The sequence below is a fragment of the Phocoena phocoena genome, chromosome 14 (genome assembly GCF_963924675.1).
Source record: "Phocoena phocoena chromosome 14, mPhoPho1.1, whole genome shotgun sequence".
Lineage (NCBI taxonomy): Eukaryota > Metazoa > Chordata > Mammalia > Artiodactyla > Phocoenidae > Phocoena > Phocoena phocoena.
Genome location: NC_089232.1, coordinates 10,353,831 through 10,376,724, shown reverse-complemented (window position 1 = coordinate 10,376,724; position 22,894 = coordinate 10,353,831). Strand labels below are relative to the sequence as shown.

At 43.1% G+C, this 22,894-nt stretch overlaps 1 protein-coding gene across 1 annotated transcript in view; it reads right to left on the bottom strand.

Moving 5' to 3' along the window:
• The window catches only part of ACOXL (acyl-CoA oxidase like), a 364,932-nt gene that overhangs the window by 176,311 nt on the left and 165,727 nt on the right, over positions 1–22,894 (bottom strand). Inside the window, 1 exon segment of the mRNA XM_065891630.1 lies at positions 16,940–17,056. Coding sequence (XP_065747702.1) covers positions 16,940–17,056 — 117 coding nt within the window.

The following is a 22,894-nucleotide window of genomic DNA, read 5'->3' as shown; positions in this document are numbered from 1 at the left end:
GGAAATCGACAGTAACACATTCATAGTAGGGGACTTTAACAACCCACTTTCACCAATGGACAGAACATCCAAAGTGAAAATAAATAAGGAAACACAAGCTTTAAATGATACATTAAAAAATATGGACTTAGTTGATATTTAAAGGATATTCCATCAAAAAACAACAGAATACACATTTTTCTCAAGTGCTCATGGAACATTCTCCAGGATAGATCATATCTTGGGTCACAAATCAAGCCTTGGTAAATTTAAGAAAATTGAAATCTTATCAAGTACCCTTTCTGACCACAATGCTATGAGACTAGATATCAATTACAGGAAAAACTCTGTAAAAAATACAAACACATGGAGGCTAAAAAATACACTACTTAATAACGAAGAGATCACTGAAGAAATCAAAGAGGAAATCAAAACATACCTAGAAACAAATGACAATGAAAACACGACGCCCCAACACCTATGGAATGCAGCAAAAGCAGTTCTAAGAGGGAAGTTTATAGCAATACAATCCTACCTTAAGAAACAAGCAACATCTCAAATAAAAAATCTGACCTTACACCTAAAGCAATTACAGAAAGGAGAACAAAAACACCAAAGTTAGCAGAAGGAAAGAAATCATAAAGATCAGATCAGAAATAAATGAAAAAGAAATGAAGGAAACGATAGCAAAGATCAATAAACTAAAAGCTGGTTCTTTGAGAAGATAAACAAAATTGATAAACCATTAGCCAGACTAGTCAAGATAAAAAGGGAGATGACTCAAATCAATAGAATTAGAAATGAAGAAGAAGCAACGACTGACATTGCAGAAATACAAAGGATCGTGAGAGATTACTACAAGCAACTCTATACCAATAAAATGGACACCCTGGAAGAAATGGACAAATTCTTAGAAATGCACAACCTTCTGAGACTGAACCAGAAAGAAATAGAAAATATGAACAGACCAATCACAGGCACTGAAATTGAAACTGTTATTAAAAATCTTCCAACAAACAAAAGCCCAGGACCAGATGGCTTCACAGGCGAATTCTATCATTTAGAGAAGAGCTAACACCTAAACTTCTCAAACTCTTCCAAAATATAGCAGAGGAAGGAACACTCCGAAACTCATTCTACGAGGCCACCATCTCCCTGATACCAAAACCAGACAAAGAGGTCACAAAGAAAGAAAACTACAGGCCAATATCACTGATGAACATAGATGCAAAAATCCTCAACAAAATACTAGCCAACAGAATCCAACAGCACATTAAAAGGATCATACACCATGATCAACTGGGGTTTATCCCAGGAATGCAAGGATTCTTCAAAATACGCAAATCAATCAATGCGATACACCATATTAGCAAGTTGAAGGAGAAAAACCATATGATCATCTCAGTAGATGCAGAGAAATCTTGTGACAAAATTCAACACCCATTTATGATAAAAACCCTCCAGAAAGTAGGCATAGAGGGAACTTACCTCAACATAATAAAGGCCATATATGACAAACCCACAGGCAACATCGTCCTCAATGGTGAAAAACTGAAACCATTTCCACTAAGATCAGGAACAAGACAAGGTTGCCCAATCTCACCACTATTATTCAACATAGTTTTGGAAGGTTTAGGCACAGCAATCAGAGAAGAAAAAGAAATAAAAGGAATCCAAATCAGAAAAAAAAGAAGTAGCGCTGTCACTGTTTGCAGATGACATGATACTATACATAAAGAATCCTAAAGATGCTACCAGAAAACTACTAGAGCTAATCAATGAATTTGGTAAAGTAGCAGGATATAAAACGCACAAAAATCTCTTGCATTCCTATACACTAATGAAGAAAAATATGAAAGTGAAATTAAGAAAACACTCCCATTTACCACTGCAACAAAAAGAATAAAATATCTAGGAATAAACCCACCTAAAGAGACAAAAGTCCTCTATGCAGAAAATTATAAGACACTGATGAAAGAAATTAAAGATGATACAAACAGATGGAGAGATATACCATGTTCTTGGATTGGAAGAATCAACATTGTGAAAATGACTATACTATCCAAAGTGATCTACAGATTCAATGCAATCCCTATCAAACTACCAATGGCATTTTTCAGAGAACTAGAACAAAAAAATTCCCAATCTGTATGGAAACACAAAAGACCCCGAATAGCCAAAGCAATCTTGAGAACGAAAAATGGAGCTGGAGGAATCAGGCTCTCTGACTTCAGACTATACTATAAAGCTACAGTAATCAAGACAATATGGTACTAGCATGAAAACAGAAATATAGATTAATGGAACAGGATAGAAAGCCCAGACATAAACTCATGCACATATCGTCACCTTATCTTTGATAAAGGAGGCAAGAATATACAATGGAGAAAGATAGCCTCTTCAAAAAGTGGTGCTGGGAAAACTGGACAGCTACATGTAAAAGAGTGAAATTAGAACACTCCCTAACACCATACACAAAAAGATACTCAAAATGGATTAAAGACCTCAATGTAAGGCCAGACACTATCAAACTCTTAGAAGAAAACATAGGCAGAACACTCTATGACATAAATCACAGCAAGATCCTTTTTGACCCACCTCCTAGAGAAATGGAAATAAAAACAAAAATAAACAAATGGAACCTAATGAAACTTAAAAGCTTTTGCACAGCAAGGGAAACCATAAACAAGACAAAAGACAACACTCAGAATGGGAGAAAATATTTGCAAATGAAGCAACTGACAAAGGATTAATCTCCAAAATTTACAAGCAGCTCATGCAGCTCAATATCAAAAAAAAGAAACAACCCAATCCAAAAATGGGCAGAAGACCTAAATAGACATTTCTCCATAGAAGATATACAGATTGCCAACAAACACATGAAAGAATACTCAGCATCATTAATCTTTAGAGAAATGCAAATCAAAACTACAATGAGATATTCTGACACCAATGAGAATGGCCATCATCAAAAAATCTAGAAACAATCAATGCTGGAGAGGGTGTGGAGAAAAGGGAACACTCTTGTACTGTTGGTGGGAATGTAAATTGATACAGCCACTATGGAGAACAGTATGGAGGTTCCTTAAAAACTAAAAATAGAACTACCATACGACCCAGCAATCCCACTACTGGGCATATACCCTGAGAAAACCATAATTCAAAAAGAGTCATGTACCACAATGTTCATTGCAACTCTAGTTACAATAGCCAGGACATGGAAGCAACCTAAGTGTCCATCGACAGATGAATGGATAAAGAAGATGTGGCGCATATATGCAATGGAATATTACTCAGCCAGAAAAAGAAACGAAATTGAGCTATTTGTAATGAGGTGGATGGACCTAGAGTCTGTCATACAGAGTGAAGTAAGTCAGAAAGGGAAAAACAAATACCATATGCTAACACATATATATGGAATCTAAAAAAAAAAGTTTCTGAAGTACCTAGGGGCAGGACAAGAATAAAGACGCAGACGTAGAAAATGGATTTGAGGACACGGGGAGGGGGAAGGGTAAGCTGAGACAAAGTGAGAGAGTGGCATTGACATATGTACACTACCAAATGGAACATAGATAGCTAGTGGGAAGCAGCCGCATAGCACAGGGAGATCAGCTCGGTGCTTTGTGACCTCCTAGAGAGGTAGGATAGGGAGGGAGGGAGGGAGACACAAGAGGGAAGGGATATGGGGGTATGTGTATACATATAGCTGATTCACTTTGTTAAACAGCAGAAACTAACATGACATTGTAAAGCAATTACACTCCAATAAAGATGTTAAAAAAAAAGAATGTGTATTCTGCTCTTGCTGGGTAGAGTTTTCAATAAATGTCATTACGTCAAGTTTGTTAGTAATGTTGTTCGTATGATTTATGTCATTACTGGTCTTCTGTCTGTTTATTATATCAATTTCTCAGAGAAAAGGACTGATGTCTGTAACTATAATTTAGGATTTGTTAATTTTTCCTTTCAGTACTTTCCATTTTTGCTTCATGTATTTTGATGCTATTTCGTGGAATCCATACACATTTAGATTGTTATGTCTTCTTGATGAGTAGACTGCTTTATCATTATGAAGTGATCCTCTATATCTCTGGTAATATTCCTTCTTCTGAAGTCTATCTAATATTAGTATAGCCACTCCAACTCTTTTATGGTTAATGTTTGCAGGTATAAATTTTTTATTCTCATACTTTTAACCTCTTTGTCTTTAATTTTAAGTGGGTTCCTTGTAGACAGCATCTAGTTCAGTCTTAATTTATCATATCTAACAATTTGAAAATAGGAGTGTTTAAATCATTTACACTCAGTGTAATTATTAATGCGATTGAGTTTTAAACTATTATCTTGCAATTTTTCCCCTATTTATCCCATATGTTCTTTTCCCTATGCTCCTGTCTTCTCTTGATTAATTGAATAATCTTTAGTATTGCATTGCTGGATTTTAAACTGTGTTACTACTTTTTTTCCAGCAATTTTTCTGTGGCCTAAAACATGCATCTTTAACTGACCACAGTTTCCCCTCAAATACTGTTATACCACGTCAAGGATAATATAAGAACCTTACAACAATATATAATTCCTTTCCATTCTGCCATCCATGATGTCACTGTTGAGACAAAAATATATTCTACATGTTATAAATTTTATTGCTATTTTTGCTTTAAACTAACAATTTATCTTTTTTTCCTTATCAACATTACTGAGGATTGATTTATTCCCAACAGACTTCATTATTCAAAGTGCACCATGTAGAGAGTTTTGACAACTCTATGCACCCATGAGAACACCACCACAATCAAGCTACAGAATATTTCTAACGATTTTTAGAAAATTCCTCATCCGTTTTTGCAAACCATCCCTTCCTCCACCCCCATCTTCAGACAACCACTGATCAATCTTTGTCAGTATGGATTAGTTTGCATTTTATGCAAATGCGATTATACAGTGTATGTTATGTCTTGCTTCTTTCAATGAGCATATTGTCTTGAGATTCATCCATCCATACTGAGCAATGTATTGGTAGCTGTTTCTTTTTACTGCTGACTAGAATTCCATTCTATGCAATGCATAGATTACATTTCATTTGTGCATTCACTTGTTGTTGAACATTTTTGTTGTTTCCAGTTTGGAGCTATTACAAATAAAGCTGCTATGAAAATTCATGTAAAAATCTTAGAGGAGACATATGTCTTCATTCCTCTTGAGTAAATATGTAGGAGTGAAGTGACTGGATCATATGGAAGAGGTATTTTTAACTTTTTAAGAAACTGGCAAACAATTTTCCAAAGTGGTTGTACAATTTTACACTCCCACCAGCAGTGTATGGGAGTCCTAGTTGTTCCACGTGCCCGCCAACAAGCCATCTTTGCAGTCCTTTTAATTTTAGTCATTCTAGTGGATATGTCATGGTAATCCTCATGGTTTGAATTTGCATTTCCTGGATAACTAATGATCAAAGAACATCTTTTCATGTGTCTACTGTCTGACCGTACAATCTTCTTTTGTTAAGTACCTATTCAAATCTTTTGCCCATGTTCTAGTGGCTTACCCATCTTATTTTTAGTTGAATTTTATTTTTAGTGTTCTTTACATATTCTGGATAATACCCCATTGTCAGATATACATATTACAAATATTTCCTCCCGTTCTGTGGCTTGTCTTTCCTTTTCTGAATGGCAAAGATCAATTTTGGCTCAAGGTATTTACCATCTTCCATCTACAGAATAATCTTATAATGTCTAAACATCCTTGTTTCCTCAATAAATCCTGCACATGCAAAAGATGTTGCATTGGGCCTCATGTTACAGCAAACAGGAAAGACCATGCAACCTCAGAACTGAAGCCGTTGAGCTGGGCAAATTGACAAAACGTGGAAACCACCATGTGTTTAATCGCACTTGGCTGAAAAGAAACCTAATCGTATGAAGCAACTACTATAAACAAAGAGCTTCTGCATTTATCATCTGACTTGATCCTCACAACGACTGTATGAAATAGGAAATCATATCCCCACTTTGCAGATGGGGAAACTGAGGCTCAACTGAGGTTGCATACCTAAGTCAAGGTCTCACTTATGTTAGGACAGAGCTAGGATTCAAACCTAGGGTTCTCCAGCCCTAAATACCACTCTCTTTTCATTATAAGTAATGTGCATATCAGTGCCCTGAGGAAGTTAATAACATTCTAAATTGATGCTAGAATATAGTCACCCATGCCCTGGGCTGTGGCTGCAATGCGAGGATGCTCAGAGAATCCCAGGCCTGGTCATTTAAAAAAATGTATATATGATTCCCCTCTGACCTCCCTAACCATAGACACACACACACACACACACACACACACACACACACACACACTCCCCTAGATGTTCCCCAGGGTAAAAATGGGTGGTAAAGAAGAAATAATTCAGCTAAGAAGAAAAAGGATCATGCGACTCTCTTAGCAGAGATCTGGTAAGATTTCTGTGCAACGCTGGCCTGTGACTTTACTTAACACTGACAGGACATGGGCCCTGCTGAGGAAGGGCCGCCGTCTGCAGACAGAGCGGTTCCCCTAGTGGCGTTTATCCACTATCACGCTCTCACGTCTGCTTGCCAAGGAGCTCCGAGAAACCCTTCTGTGTTCAGGGTGTGTAAGAGTCCAAGAGGCACATGTCTTAAGAAAGTCTGATACAAGAAACTCAGAGGGGCCCAGAGATAAATTGGAAAATAGGGATACTATGGCAAAAACATTCTTCATTTCCAAACCTGTTTACTTAAGTGAATGCTTCTAGAAACGTGAAATATTTCCTTATAGGTTATGTCCATTTGAAGAATCAGAACCCACCATCGAGGCAAGACTCATTAGAAATGCAGATGGAGTATCTCTAAAACAGTTAAGTCAGCAACAAGGCAGGATTCAATTTACAAAAATCTGTATTACATAAAAAGAGCAAACAAGACATTTTGGCAATAAGAGTTCAGGACTGTATTAAAATCACAGTTTGGTAGTATCATAAACAGTACTATAAATCCTATCAAATACTATAGGTAGTATTTGATATATAGTTATAGACAGTCTTCATTTGGTGAAGGAACTCTAAGGGGCTTAACTATCCTGAACCCCATTTTTTGATAAGGACAGGACTTTGGTGAATTTCTGAAACTATGAAGTATCATTCCACCCATTCATTTATTCAACAAATATCAGTGAGATCTTAGTTTGTGACAGGCACCGCTTTACGTAGGTGCTATGGAGACATCACAGCATTGTACAGCAATTATACTCCAATGAAGATGTTATTAAAAAAAAAAGAGAGAAATTTGTTGAGTTGTCATGAGGAATTAAATGAGTTACTCCATGTAAAAACCTTAGGACAGTGCCTGGTATGTGGTATGCAACTGAATATGTATTAGCTATTGTCTTAATTTTATCCTTGCAGGTGTTGGGCAGAAACAGTAGGACTGGATCCAATATAAAGACAGCAGCATGGCGGTGCTGTGGCCCCTCCTGGCCTGGAACCCAGCTTGGACTACTGAACTGCCCATTTGGGCTGGAATAAATAACAGGAGAGGCAAACCCCAAATACTCCTTTTGGCTGGCACACCACAGATATTGATTTATTTTTAAGTTGTTGGTCACTTTCTAAGCTAGGAAGTTCATTTTGGTAGCAAATCCCACTAGATGATTCCAAGCGGAGATTTCAGTGACCAACCGCCCTGGCCAGCTAGCCCTGGGCTCCACCAAGAGGGATGTAATCACACAAGGTGATTTCATTCAGTTGAGTTGAAGTATCTCATGCAGAGAGCCAGCACTCTTAGGACGTGGAGATGCCAAATTAAAAATCCACGATTTCTATGCTGGAAGAATTCATAACCACAAATCAAGAGTAATGGTGAAATGAATAAAGGAGCCCGGGGGCTTCCCTGGTGGCGCAGTGCTTGAGAGTCCGCCTGCCGATGCAGGGGACACGGGTTTGTGCCCCGGTCCGGGAAGATCCCACGTGCCTCGGAGCGGCTGGGCCCGTGAGCCATGGCCGCTGAGCCTGCGCGTCCGGAGCCTGTGCTCCGCAACGGGAGGGGCCACAACAGTGAGAGGCCCGCGTACCGCAAAAAAAAAAAAAAAAAAAAAAAAAAAGGAGCCCGGGATGCTGCTCCAAGAAGCTTACAGAGGGCTCCTGATGCCAGGAGGAGCTCAGGGAAGAAGGTGACTTGGAGGAGATGACAAGCTGAACTGTGTCTCAAAGGATGACAGTGAGCTACCAGGTGACGGGAGGCAAGGATGTGAGGCGTGAGTGACAGGGCGCGGTGCGGAGGCTGCCTATAAGAAAGGCCGAAGCAGGGGTGAGGCTGAGCACAGGGTGGAGGACAGAAGACACTACGAGTGGCTGGGGGCAGCAGGGGCCAGGCAGGGGAAGGTGCCCCAAGGCCACATGAGGGAGTGAGTTTCATCCAATATAGAAGCCGCAGGAGGGTCCCAGCAGGCAGGTGAGAATTCAGATCTCATCTCAGGCCTCGTGCTTGCGGAGAACAGATTTGACGAGGGCCAGGCTGGACGTGCGGGCCAGGGAGGCAAGAGAGGAGCTGGGTAGGGTCCAGGCGAGATGCCAGGAAAGGTGAGCTTTGAGTGCTTTTAGTGTAGGGAGGAAAAATCACCAGAATGCGGTAACTGACAGGATGGGGGTGGGAAGTCTGAGGCATCTTGGGGGTGATGGCACGACAGCAGCTAACAGTAATCGAACATGTATTCCCACCACAGTCATTAATTACGGTCACAGTCTGTGAGTGAGAACAGAGGGCATCGGCTTGCAGGTCCAGTAAGACCCAGACGCCACGGGCCACGGGCAAGGCGCTGGACCAGGATGCACGCAGGACACTGGGGCCTCAGCGGAGGGAAGCAGCCCCACGGAGGTTAATAAGTGACCCAAGGATGGGCACCCACAGCCAAAGGGAAAACAGGAATCCTCCCTGGCCACGTGGCCACCCAGGCAGGGCTGTGACCTTGCTGTTGGCTGCCAAGTCCTCAGGGCCCAGAGAGGGACCTGACACAGGTGGTGTGATGAGGGGACGAGGGCAAAGCTCTGCAGTTCTGAAGAGAGAGAGAGAGCAGGGGGAGAGCCCTGGCAGGCTCCTCAGGTGGCCGTCCGTCACCTGGCACAGATGCTCCCGCTGAGACAGTCCCCTCCCCACTGAGCTGGCTCTGCCCGGCAGCTCGGCAGGCAGTGGGGAGATGGGTCCCACCTCTTCCAGAGCAAACAGGCACCAAAGGCCAGCCGGTTCTGTCCCCTCCTTGTCAAGGCTAGGAGAACATGAGTGGGGCGGGGTAGGGGGTTGGGTAGGGGGAAGGGGGCTCACTAGGGGCCAAGCAGGTCCTTCCCCCTTCCCCCAGTCTCCAGGCTTGTGGAGGCGATGGGCACGGGAGGGGGTCAGGAACCAGGTCCACTTGCTGACCCACTATTGTCAAACCCTAGACAAGGCAGCACAAGCTCCATGTGGCAGGGACCACGTCCAACTCCAGCAGGAGTGCCAGACTCTACAAACAGAAACAGAGCACGCCCAGTAAAATCTGAATTTCAGATAAACCATGCATAATCTTTAGCTTAAGGGCACACTCCCTGTTGCAGTCATGGGAACATACTTAGACTACAAAGGTGTGCGTTGGCTACCTGAAACTCAGAGTTAGCTGGGAGGCTGTATTTTACCTGGCAGCCCTACTAGCAAGGTGCCGTAAGGTTGCTGAAGACATGAATATATGTGATGTGCCCTGGAAGAAGCTGTCCCATTTCACTTCCGTGACCTGTTTGTTACTGTGACGTGAAGCTCTATCTGTGCTTTTGTCACGTTAGATGGGAAGAGAGACAGGGCCACTGACGTGGCTAGTGGCCTGTTTTTCCCACACCAGCCACATACACCTGAATGTCCGGATGCTCACGAGTGTTTCTCTGCACTTGAGCGGGACCGAACGCATTGAACAAACATCTAACCCATCAAAACTCAAGTTACCCAGACCCTGAAACTGAAGCCAGTTGATTGGCAGAATTAGGTCCACGGGAATTGAGAGATGGGACCTATAACCAAGGTTTGATAACCTTAGTTTTTTTAAAGTGGGGTGTGTAGCGGGGAGAGGTACTTAGCATTTGTCATGTAACAACCAACTTCATTAAACTATTTCTTCACCAGTTGGAGGAGAGGCAACCGGCATGGTAAATGAGAAATAGGAGAGCTGGATTTTGTCACAGAAACACCAACTTCTCCCGGCACTGTTTCAAAACACAGACAACCTCTCCTCCCCCCATAGCTGAGGCACTTCGTCCTGGGGATTCCTTTAACCAGATTTTCAGTGGGTCGATCCCCTGCTGCCACCGAGGAGGCACAGGGGAAGAAAACAGAGCCACGAGGGGGACACTGAACTCGGCCAGAGACCACAGAAGACCCAGGGGGGTGAAGGTCAAGGAAATCAGGAAGGTCCCGGGGGCAATTAGACTGACAGCTTGGTGAGGGCATCTGTCTGATGTGTCCTGTTCAACACTGTCTCACCCATGCATGGCACATGGTAAGGGCTCTGTGATTTTTTATTTTTTACTAGTCAATTTCCATTTATTACCTCTCCTTTCTCCCTTGAAACCTAAACCTGGAACGGTGATCTCTCTCTACTTCTCTGCCTTTGACGAGTATCTCCCTAAAATCAAGAGAAACTTTAATTTTTATTAACAGTGACAACACAGTTCTTACGAAATCCAAGTATATGACGCTTACATCAGTCTAAAAAATAACAATGGAGCTGAAGGAAAAAAACATGTTGATTCATATAACACTTTTGTTACATACAAATATGGGTGTATATAAGTGTATATATCTATAAACTTATATATACATATATACAAATATGTATTTTATACCTATATAAACTATAAATGAGGAACACATAGTGCCTCTTTGTTATGTGGTCTAGTAACTTCTCGTGTCATGGATTTGTAAATAGTGGATTAAGAAGTGAATGTATAGATAGCCTTGCCTCTTCATGATAGTCACAAGTTCTACAGGGCAAAAGATTCAAAGAAGAATTTTCTTTGCCTTTGGCATCCGTGCAAAACATTCTTAGGTTTCACTGTCAGATTATCTTGATCCAGTATACATGTTCATGATAATTTAATACCGCTGCTTCTTAACTGTTAGCAAAATGTATTTCCAGGTCACGCTAGGAAACTCCCTAAAACGTTCCTGTGGTTCTCAGCTCTGGCTGCTCATAAGAACCACCAAAGAGCTTAAGTACACACACTCTGCATTCCTTGGGATGCTCCCTAGACCAGGTGAATTCGAATCATGGCAGTGGCTGCACAGAGTCTGTAGTTTTTAAAAAGCACATCAGAGAACCACTGGAAACCAGCCTCTGTGTCAAGAAATATCTGGCTTAGTTGAAGCAAGGCTGGAAGGGTGAAGGCAAAAGGGGTATAATGGGGTGAGGGACACTTTGTAGAGAGTTAGTGACAACTTCAGATGGAATTGTTGAGGTTAAAAGAAATGTCACAGGGTTAAGATATAAAAGGACACCAGAGATTTTGTTCCCTTAATAACAGTAAGAGGGAAAGTGGATAAAATAAAAATTGTATTTTCCCAAAGAACAAATGCTGCAGGGAGCCTTGATGAGCTGAATTCCAGGGAGGCAGCCCTTTTTAGTAGATTGGACATTGTGTACGAAAGAAACAGAGAACTTGAAGACAGATCCATGGACATTATCCAAATTGAAGCAGAAAGAAAACAAAGAACATAACTTCAGTGACATGTAGGACAGTATGAAGCAGGTTGACATCTGTATAGGAAAGAAAGAAAGAATGGGGCAGAAAAAATATTTAAAGAGATAATGGCCAAAGTATTTCCAAATTTGATGAAAAACTTCAACCCACAGATCCCAGAGGCTCCACAAACTCCAAACAGCACAGACACACGAAACCACAAAACCACACCTAGGCCAACATAATCAAACTCTGAACATCAAAGAAAAAAAGAAAATCTCAAAAGCAGTTAAAGTGGGCATATATGGGGAATATAGGGAAACAGCCAGAAAAATGATGGCTGTTTTCTCATGAGAATCAAGGAATCAAGAAGCCTATAGAGTGAGATCATTAAGAAGCTCAAAGAAAAATAAACTATCAACCCAGAACTCTGTACATATTGGTAATGTCTTTTTTAAAGAAAGGAGAAATAAAGACTTTCTCAAAAAAAAAAAAATTGGGAGAATTCGCTGCTAGCAGACCTATTCTACAAGAAATGTTAGAAGTTCTTCGGGCAGAACAAATATGGTATCAATTAGAAATTTGGATCTATACAAGTAAATTAACAGCGTGAGCAATTGAATAAAGGTAAAATAAAATTCAATTTTACTGATTTTTAATTGCTCTAAAACATAACTATGTAAAAGAAAAACAGTAGCAGTATATTGTGTGCTTGCAGCATATTTAAAAGTAAATTATGTGACAACAATAGCAGAAAAAGGGATGGAAGGGAGGAATTTGGAATATACTGTTTTAGGTCCATACACGACAGGGGAAGCAGTATAATAGTTCAACACAGACTCTAATTCAGTAAAGATGTATACTGTAAACGCTGGGTCAACAAGGAAAATATTTCCAAAAGTAGTATAAATAACGTCAATCAAAGAGATAACATGGAATAATAAACAATATTCATTTAATCTAAGAGCAGGCAGAAAAAAAGGAAAAAGAAACAAAAAAAACAGATGGAAAAAATAAAAATCAGCTATCAATGTGGATTTTAATCCAAACATATCAACAATCACTTTAAATACAATTGGTCTAAACACACCCACTAAAAGTCAGAGATTTTCAAGTTGGATAAAAAAATCAAGACCTAACTATCCTCTGTTTTACAAAGAAACCCACTTTAAAAATATAGACAGGTTAAAAATGAACGTATGAAAAAGACGTACCATGAAAACACTAAAGAAAAGGAACCTGGAGTAGCTATATTAATATGACAAAATAGACTTCAGGACAAGGAATATTTTCAGGGATTAAGAGAAAAATTACATAATGATAAAGGGATCATTGTCCAAGAAAATATAATAATCCTTACATGTATATGCATCTAAAGAAGTCAAAATCCTTGAGACAAAAACTAGTAAAACTCAAAGAAGAAATGGACAAATTTATAATTATAGTTGCAAATGCCAACCCCTTTCTCTCAGCCATTGATGGAACAAGTAGGCAGAAAATCAGAAAGAATGTATATAGTCTGCAGAGCACAACCAACCAACTTAACCTAATTGGCATTTATAGAACTATCGTCCCAACTATAGTGGAAAATATATTCTTCGCAACGTGGAATGTGTTAGATGTGTGTGTGTGTGTGTGTGTGTGTGTGTGTGTGTGTGTGTGTTCTGGGCCTTAAATTTGAAAGAACAGAATCCTTCGTAATATGTTCTTGGACCATGACAGTACTTCCAAATAACCAAAGCAGTCAAAGCAGAAGTCTCAAGGAAAACTGTGAACTATTTTGTACTGAATGAAAATACAACGTATCAAAAGCAGAGGGATGCAGCTAGAGTAATGTTTAGAGAGAAATTTTAGTACTAAATGATTAGGCAAGAAGAAAGGTCTCAAAGCAGTAACCTAACCTCTCACCTTAAGAGAGAGTGAGAAGAAATTAAAGCAAAGCAAGTGGAAGGAAAGAAATAACAAACATTGGAGGAGATATCAAGAAAATTAAAAGCAGAAAAATGGTAGAGAAAATCAATTGTATCAAATCTGTTTTTTGAAAAAGCAATGTAATTGATAAACCTATACAAACTGATGAGGGAGAGAGAGAACAAAATATCAGGAATGAAAGAGACGAAATCACTACTGATTCCACAGACATTAAAAGGATGATAAAGGAATACCACAACCAACACTATTGCCATAAGTTTGACAAATTAGATGAAGTAAATAAAAATCCATTCAAGAAGAAACAGGTAATCTGAAGAATCCTATATGTATTAAAATCTACAAACAAGATTGTAGATCAACATACTAAAGTAAATCCTATTCCCATATACTAGAAATAAACAATTTCACCAAAGAAAAGTAAAATGCTTAGGTATAAATATAACAAAATATGTGCAGAAGCTGTGTGCTGAAAATTACAAAACACTGGAGCTAGAAATCTAAGAAGACCTTTAAAAATGGAAAGATACATGGTGTTCATGAATTGGAAGTCTCAACATTAAGAAGTCAATTCTCCCCAATTTGATCTATAGGTTCAACACAATCCCAAGCAAAATGCCAGCCATCTTTCCTGTAGATATTTACAAGATGATTCTAACACGTTTAAGGACAGGCAAAAAGGAATGAGAAGAGTCAAAACAATTCTGAAAAAGAACTCACATTATCCAATTTCAAGACAAATCAAAATTTAAAGCTATCATATCAAATCAGAATTAAAAACTATTGCTCTGATCAAGACACTTTTAAGAGAATAAAAGCCAAAGCAACAGACTGGGAGAAAATAGTTGCAAATCACATATATGATGCCAAAGAATCTATCCAGAATATAAAAAGAACTCTGACACTCAACAATAAGAAAATAAATACCCCAATTTAAAAATGGGTGTGGGACTTCCCTGGTGGCACAGTGGTTAAGAATCCGCCTGCCAGTGCAGGGGACACGGGTTTGAGCCCTGGTCCGGGAAGATCCCACATGCTGCAGAGCAACTAAGCCTGTGCACCACAACTACTGAGCCTGTGCTCTAGAGCCCGCGAGCCACAACTACTGAGGCTGCACACCACAAATACTGAAGCCCGTGCACCTAGGGCCTGTGCTCCACAACAAGAGAAGCCACCACAATGAGAAGCCCGTGCACCGCAACGAAGAGTAGCCCCTGCTCGCCGAAACTAGAGAAAGCCCGCGCACAGCAACAAAGACACAACACAGCCAATAAATAAATAAATAAAAATAACTTTTAAAAAATGGGTGAGGAAAATATACAGATGGCAAATAAGTACATGAAAAGATACTCACTCAATGTCATTAGTTATTAGGGTAATAAAATTGAACTATTAGAAAGACCAAAATAAACTAAAATTAAAACAAAGCAAGACAAAACCTGATCATAACAATGGCTGGCAAGGATGCAGAGCAACTGGAACTCCCATATATTGCCCAAGAGAGTGTAGAATGGTCCTACCTCCCTGAAAAACAGGTAGTTTCTTATGAAGTTAGACATACACATACCCAACACCCAGCAAGTCCTCTCTAAGCACTTACCCTAAGAAAAATGAAAAACTTGTGTTAGAATATTCACTGTGGCTTATTCATAGTAGCTAAAAGCCTGGAAACAACCTGAATGTTCATCAGTGACAGAAATGGATAAAAAAAAAAATGTGGTTTATTCTCTGAATGTTACTACTCAGCAATAAGAATTAAACTCTCAACAGCACTGAGGAACATCAAGACATTCCACTGAACGAAATAAGCTGGACACACCCACAAAGACACACTGTATGATTCCATTTATATGAAGGTCAACAACAGGCAGAAAAGGCTATCGGGATAGAAATCAGAAAGGTGGTCGTCTCTGCTGTGGTGGTGAGTGGGGCAACTTGCAGAGGGGCACGAGGGAACCTTGTGGAGTGATGGAAATGTTTTAGATTCGGTTTAAGTGTTCATCACACCAGTGTATATGTTTGTCAAAACTCACTGAGCAATAATCTGTGCATTTTACAATATGCAAATTCAACCTCAAAAGACATTCAAGAATATTTTAAGGAAGGTGTTAGATGTGAGTGATTTACATTTTCTTCCAGGTGGCTTGGATCAATCTTAGTGCTGCTACCGAAGCTCAGTCTGCAGGATTCACCGTTCACACACCCCGGTGTCCCAGTGTTGAGCGCATAAGGGCAGAGGGGCGCCCGCCCAAGCTCCTCCCAGCCAGGCCAGCAGCACCGAGCAGCCCCACAAGCCAGCAGCACACTAGAGGCAGCATCTCTCCAATCACCTTCTTTTCATAAACCCTGGCACCAGCTTACCCATTGGCGCAGTCAGTTTCACACACACGCCAGTTCTAAGTTATTCAGAAATTAATTCTCATAGTTCCCACAAGAAGCAGGATTGCACAGGGAGGAAAGAACACAGATAACGGTCCAAAGTCTGGAGTTACATTCCCAGTCCACCCACTCCTGGACCCTGTGATCTTAGGCAAATCTCCTAATTTCTGATCTTTACCATGTGGTAATGACCCACAACTGCCCAGGCAATGTCTAGGCTTATGAGACAAAGATAAGAAGAGCCAGCTGTAAAATGTGAAGTTCTGTGTGAATTTACAGTATTATTACTGCTCTTTTTCTTTTTTTTGTCGCGGTACGCGGGCCTCTCACTGTTGTGGCCTCTCCCGTTGCGGAGCACAGGCTCCAGACGCGCAGGCTCAGCGGCCATGGCTCACGGGCCTAGCCGCTCCACGGCATGTGGGATCTTCCCGGACCGGGGCGTGAACCTGTGTCCCCTGCATCGGCAGGCGGACTCTCAAGCACTGCGCCACCAGGGAAGCCCCTACTGCTCTTTTATTCAATAGCCCGCCACCATATGTACACACCTTGACCTATTTTTGAAAATATTAGTATAAATTAGAACCGTTTTCACAGGTAGAGAAATTTCAACTGTTTGAGTCTGTTTCTTTTAGAAACTCTGGAGAAGCGTCAGTTCGGGTCTTCCCAAATTCTTCGTGGACCCCATCATCAGGATATATGGACTACCAAGATTCAGATGGCAAGTTTGACCTGAGCACTGGATTTTTTTTTTTTTTTTTGAGCACTGGATTTTAACCACAGACTCTTTCGTGTTCACAGTTAAAAGTAAATTTTAAAATAATAAAAAAGTTTTTACAAAAGAAAAGAACTGAAGCCCCTGCCTGCCTCTCTCTTCTGCCTCCTATTAATGCCAGAGCCGCAAACTCACCTCAAGAGGGCAAACCCCCAGAGGCATCTCACCTGTTGGCGAAGGTCAGGGCCAAGGCCGTGGCCAGGTGAGGCATCAGCCGCAGGATCTGTGTTTGGTGCTCAATAATCTTGACCTCTTCCTTGGCTTTGGGCCCAAACTGCCTCTGGCTAGAGAGAATCAAGCAGACACAACTTTACCAAAATCCAATAGGCAACATCATCCCAAACAGCCATTTGTCTTTCAAATACTTCAGATACAGAATGCCTCAGTCTCCTAAAATGTACTTAAGATGGCAAAAGTTTCTGAAGATAGTCCAACAAAAAGCTTTTCAGCTGCTCTGGAAATTGACCTTCCCACCATGGAATATTTTTAAAGCAGGGTATCTATTTAATACGCAGAGTAATTTTTACTCCTTAACATTTATGTGGCATTTTATAGTTCCTAGTGCACTGAGATCATTAATTATTCAGCTTTACTAAGTTCCTGACATAATTACTAGGACAGGAGTGATACCCTAGAACATATTTCAAAAGGACAGTCTCAACAAGGAGGCCACACCAACCCCGGTGCTTCTGTCAGATTTGCAGGTGGGTCATTATTTTCAGCCCACCTAAATCCTCCCCTGCAGTTCCTCGTGCAAAAGGTGTTCACATCCTTCCTTAAACCCCGTGCCCTGTGGACAGCACTGCCTTTCGCTCTGATGCAGCTGCGTAGGGGTGAACAGAGGTCCTCCTCAGAGCAGCTTGGAAAGTGGGGTGGGATTGCCCCCAGGCATCACCCGTGGGTTAATCTTACAGAATCCCGCGGCTGCAGAAAGCACAAGCCCCGCCTGTCTAGGTCACCCCCCTGCCCCATGCAGGCTGATGCTCTACAATCCTGGGCTTGGCAGCCTCCCTTCTGTGAACAGCTCCGATCTTAACGTCAATTTCTGAAACATTTCACACACACACGTGCACACATATGCAGACGTACGCACACAGGTGCCCATCGTGCTAGGTTATCCAACAGGCAGGGCGAACCTGTGCTTCAGACGCCAATGAAATGAGGATGCCCATCAATCACTCAACGAGAGAGAGGAAACAGCAAATTTTTAAAAATTTTGTTTGATACTTTCTGGGTCATAATTGCATGCTTTAATGTTCTTCCTATTTGTAATTAAAAGGAGGGTACCAAGATCTTTTTAGTTCATAAAGCATCTAGAATTCACAACCTGGCCATCTCATGTGGGTGGGAGGCAGTGAGGACAGACCTAACAACAAGCACACACAGGCACACTGTGAGCGCAGGCTCGTTTTCCATGAGCATAGCTTCCCCAGACGCCATCTAACCACCCCACAGATAGTTGTCTGAGGAACATGACCCCACCCTGCCTTTGCCCATGCCCTCCGTCCATCCCAACCACAACAGGGCACAGTGCCAAAGGAGCCTGACAGTCCGTAGGAAAACCTCCCAGCTTTTTCCAGATCATTGTGAAACCAATAAAACAGTCACAGACCCAATAATGGTGTCACCATAATGTCGGGTCATTCTACAAACTCCATTTGTACCCACTCTCTTAACTTGCATTTTGAAATGCTGTGTTTCTACTGGAACTTTTCCTATGGTCGTTGTGGCTAAACTCTTCTCCACCGAAACCAGCTATTGCCACATGTGATTCACTCCCCTGGGGGACATCTGCAGGCCTGCTCGGTGCCAGCATCACCCGAGGCGCAAGGCATCTCCCAAGGTCAAGAAGGCTCAGGCCTGGCCACGGAGCTCACAGCCTGAAGCTCACAGCCCAGGACACGGACGGAAGCAGCCCAGGTGGCGTGGGCAGGGAGAGCCTCGCGCATCCCTCCTTCCCATCACCCCCTCATCCCACCCTGTCGGTCACCAGTATTTCCTCCTTTGGTGCCAGAGCATCATTGCAGGAAGCATCACCCTCATGGCAACAGCAAAATAAGGGACCGATCACGGCGCCTTTTAGGTTTTGTTTTGCTGAAAAATAATGATGAGAATATACTTTGAGACAGTATCCCATCACGTTTTCTGATTTTGTGTGTGTAGTGCTGCTCTTGGCCGGCACTCAGCAGGCGCTCGATATTCACTGAATGAATGAAAGAATTAATGAGTTTTGGCAACGAGGAAATACCAATGAAGCACCACAGAGTGGTTCACTCCGACCTCACAGAAGGTCTTTGGATGCCAGATCTGACCCCTGACCTGCCGTGCCTCAGTTCCCCAATGGAGGAACACCTTGAAATCACCCCATTTCCTCTCTGAGCCTCACGATTCAATTGGGGTGACAGGAGAGCAGAAAGAGGCCACCGAGGGTTCACACAGCTGGCCTCTCAGTGCCTTTCCCTGTGCTGATAGGGAGGACGGAGTTTAGCTAATGCATTGCCAAGCGACCAAGTGACTTCACAACAAGGATCTGCATTTCCAGGCTTTCTTGAAAACAAAGAAGATCTGGCAACGCTGGACCCCATTCCCATGATGGGATTCCCTGGAGGTCTGAGGCCGTCAACCCCTCCACTGGGGGCATGGCCGCCCCCCACGATCCCCAGAGCCCTCTCCACCCGCTGACGTTACCTGCAAGCCTGGGAGGCACTGCATTTTCAAGCCCTGCCACGGTGGATTTCTGGTTTTCATCCAGAATAAATTTACATCAGCATCCTAATTTGTTAATTAAGTTCTGTGATTACGATACACAGCCAAGCGGAGTCATTCTGTAGGAGTCTAGGAATTCATTAGGAGAACTCCTAAGGGCAAAACAGCCCTGGCAGCTCATACAGAATAATATCCAAATGCCTCAGCTTGGCATTCAAGACCTGCTTTGGCCTTACTTGAGGGCCCCAACTGTTTCCTGCTAAGCCCCGCAGACGCCTTCCCATACTGGGCCTCTGTCCAGGCAGACTCTCTGCCTGCAGCCAACCTCACCCCTAACTACCACACGTCCTATTTTTGGTGGCTCAGCCCTCTCCTCCCACTGAGACGTCCTCCCCTCTCTGGACTCACCCCTTCAAACACCAAACTGAAGCCATCAAAGCAGGCAGCTGCTTCTGCCCAGACTGCCCCGAGCATTTCATCTGTTACTCCTCCCACATGGGAGCACTTTTCCCTTTCATGCTGGCGCTGTGTGCACCTGTATTAACCACATGTTTTGATGCGTTGCCATCTGGGCTCTTGCTGACCCTGGAGGGACTGCCCCTCCCAAGACACGCCAATTCCTTGAGGGAGCAAAGGATTACATCTTTCATTGCCAACTAGCCAATCCAGAGCCCGCATCCCTACCACCTCCTTCAGGGGCTCTTTCACTCTGGGCCACTGTTCCCCTGCCCTAATCTCCCCCTGGCCAGACCACTAGGACAGCCCCCAGGGCCCCCAAACCTGCTGAACTCATTCAAACTAGCCTAAACCAAAAAAATCCTGAACCTGCTTGGCGTGCTTATCCTGCCTCACCCACGCCTTCCCCCAGTAAAAGCTCCTGTCCTCACTCCCTCTGACTTCTGACTGTCCCTGGTGCCTCCCCAGGTGGCCCTGCATGGCATGGCATCCCTCCATCTCTTGGGAACTGCAAGTAACAAGCTATGTTTTCAGTGGCAGTGGGCTCCTGATGTGTCGTCTCCTGTCACCATACCTAAACAATTAATACAACCTATGGTTTTTTGGGGTTTTTTAATTTATTTATTTTTGGCTGCATTGGGTTTTCATTGCTGCGTGCGGGCTTTCTCTAGTTGTGGTGAGCAGGGGCTACTCTTTGTCGCAGGCTTCTCACTGTGGTGGCTTCTCTTGTTGCACAGCACGGGCTCTAGGCACACGGGCTTCAGGAGCTGTGGCTCGCGGGCTCTGGAGCTCAGGCTCAGTAGTTGTGGCGCACGGGCTTCGTTGCTCCGCAGCATGTGGGATCTTCCCGGACAAGGGCTCGAACCCACGTCCCCTGCATTGGCAGGTGTATTCTTAAGCACTGTGCCACCAGGGAAGCTCCAACCTAGGATTTTAAAACAGCACCTGGGGCCAAGACTCACAGCTCACGGAGGGTAGGCCTGTTCTGTCTTCAGGTGCCCCAGCCTGGCCAGGTGTGAGTGGGCGGGAGAGACTGAAAGCAAGGTGACAGATGTAGTGTCCTGCCATCTCCCGGCAGCAACACACCCAACTCCTCCAGCACCCATCCCTCCACATCTCTTTGGAATGTTCGCTTGTTCATAGATGTTCTGATAAAAGCCCAACTGGCAGACACTGGAGTACTGAGTGGGAGCCAGTGGGCATTTACGACAGCGATGGAGCAACTAAGCAACTAAGATGACGAACCCACCCTGTCCTTATGCCCAACAGCCCACCCACTGCTGGCTTGGGGTTGGGTATTTTTCAAGAAAGGAACAAATGAGTGGGCAGAAGGCAGGCAGCACCCACACTCTTTCCCTCCCTTTCTCTGGCCCGAGACACTGATAGTTTCCCAAGCACCGAGCCAGGAGGTTCTCATGGGCTTCTCACCCTTGAAATGTGCTCTCTGGCTTCTCCAGGGGAAAATATCAATATGACACTCAAGGCTAATGACCCTTCTCCTGACCAGAGATGCTGCCAGAGTCATCCCTAAGACTGCCACCATCAATCCCCAAGCCAGTAGCCTGGTTCCAACAGAGGCATCAGAGAGAGGCGGCCTCAAGACTCTGTGCTCTGAGAGAACTTGGCCGGAGGAGGTCACCCTCTTATTTACACACTCAGGCCCCAGTCGACTTCACGGAGGGCTGGGATGGTCCAGGCCAGTCCTCTGGTTGCCAGCATCTTGGCACACTGCCCTGAGCACAACTCACAGGACCACAATCCCTGCAGCTGGCCAGCAATTACTGCCTGCCAGACGTTTTTACTGTTCCAGTTTATGATCTATATGGACACAATATTCTTCCTGTCCTTTTCCTCCCCTGGGTTACTATTTTTCTTTAAAAACCCATGTAAAGGCTATATTTTTCTCTGTAAACATAATTTTTATTTCAGGGCCGGAAAACAGCCCCAAAGTCACTGAGCTCAAATTTTTCATGGTCTTTAAAGAGAGAAAGTGGTGTGTGTGCATCACAGTACCCATGTGAGAGGGCTGTGAACGATGCCATTTAAAATGATAGATTTGAGAAGCTATTTCTGGATTCCAGCAACTCATAAGGACTGGAGGAAACATTTATTTTGGGGTTGTTTTATTTTGTTACCACTCAGTTTTGAACACGGCTGCTTAAAGCAACATTCGTGGAAAGTGACACAGCTATTAATCACCCACGCAGCTACTGCACGCGCAGCCTCTGGGGAGGGCCGGGCTGCCTGCCTCCCCAGCTCTCCCTCTGGTCTCTTCTCCCAAAGGAGGTCAGTGGCCTACTAAAAAGATAATTGCTTTGCGTGTTTCTTGCTCTGCAGCATCATTGCATCAGCCTGCTCTGAATGACAGTCAGTCAAAGTGGAAGGAAGAGAGTTCTGTGGCTGGGCCTCCATCCTTGATCCTGAGATTTCTGGGGGTGCAAGCCGGTTCACAGGCATTCCTGCTGCCAGAGGACAGAACTCTCCTCCTTCTCTGTCAAAGGGCTGACCTCTGTGGACAAAAGCTGAGCAGATTCCTCAGCCCCGGCCACACTCCCTGTGGCCACCTGCCCTCGTTAATATCTCAGCCACAGAGGGGATTCAGGGAGCCCGTGAGTGCCCCAGAGGTGGACCGCTGTGCCCCATTCTCACTGGCCCCAATGGAGACCCCCCAGCCTCTCAGAGAGCCCACAGCCCATCTATCCCTAACTCTCCCCTTCTTTGGGATGATCCTGGACAAAGAAACCCAGAGGGAAAATATGTTACAAAGCAGGATATTTTTTTTAATTTTTATTATAGTTGACTTACAATGTTGCGTTAGTTTCTGCTGTACAGCAAAGTGTATCAGTTACACATATATCTACTCTTTTTTAGATTCTTTTCCCATATAGGTCATTACAGGGTATTGAGAAGAGTTCCCAAAGCAGTATATTTTAATGGCACCGGTTGGACCCAACAGATTG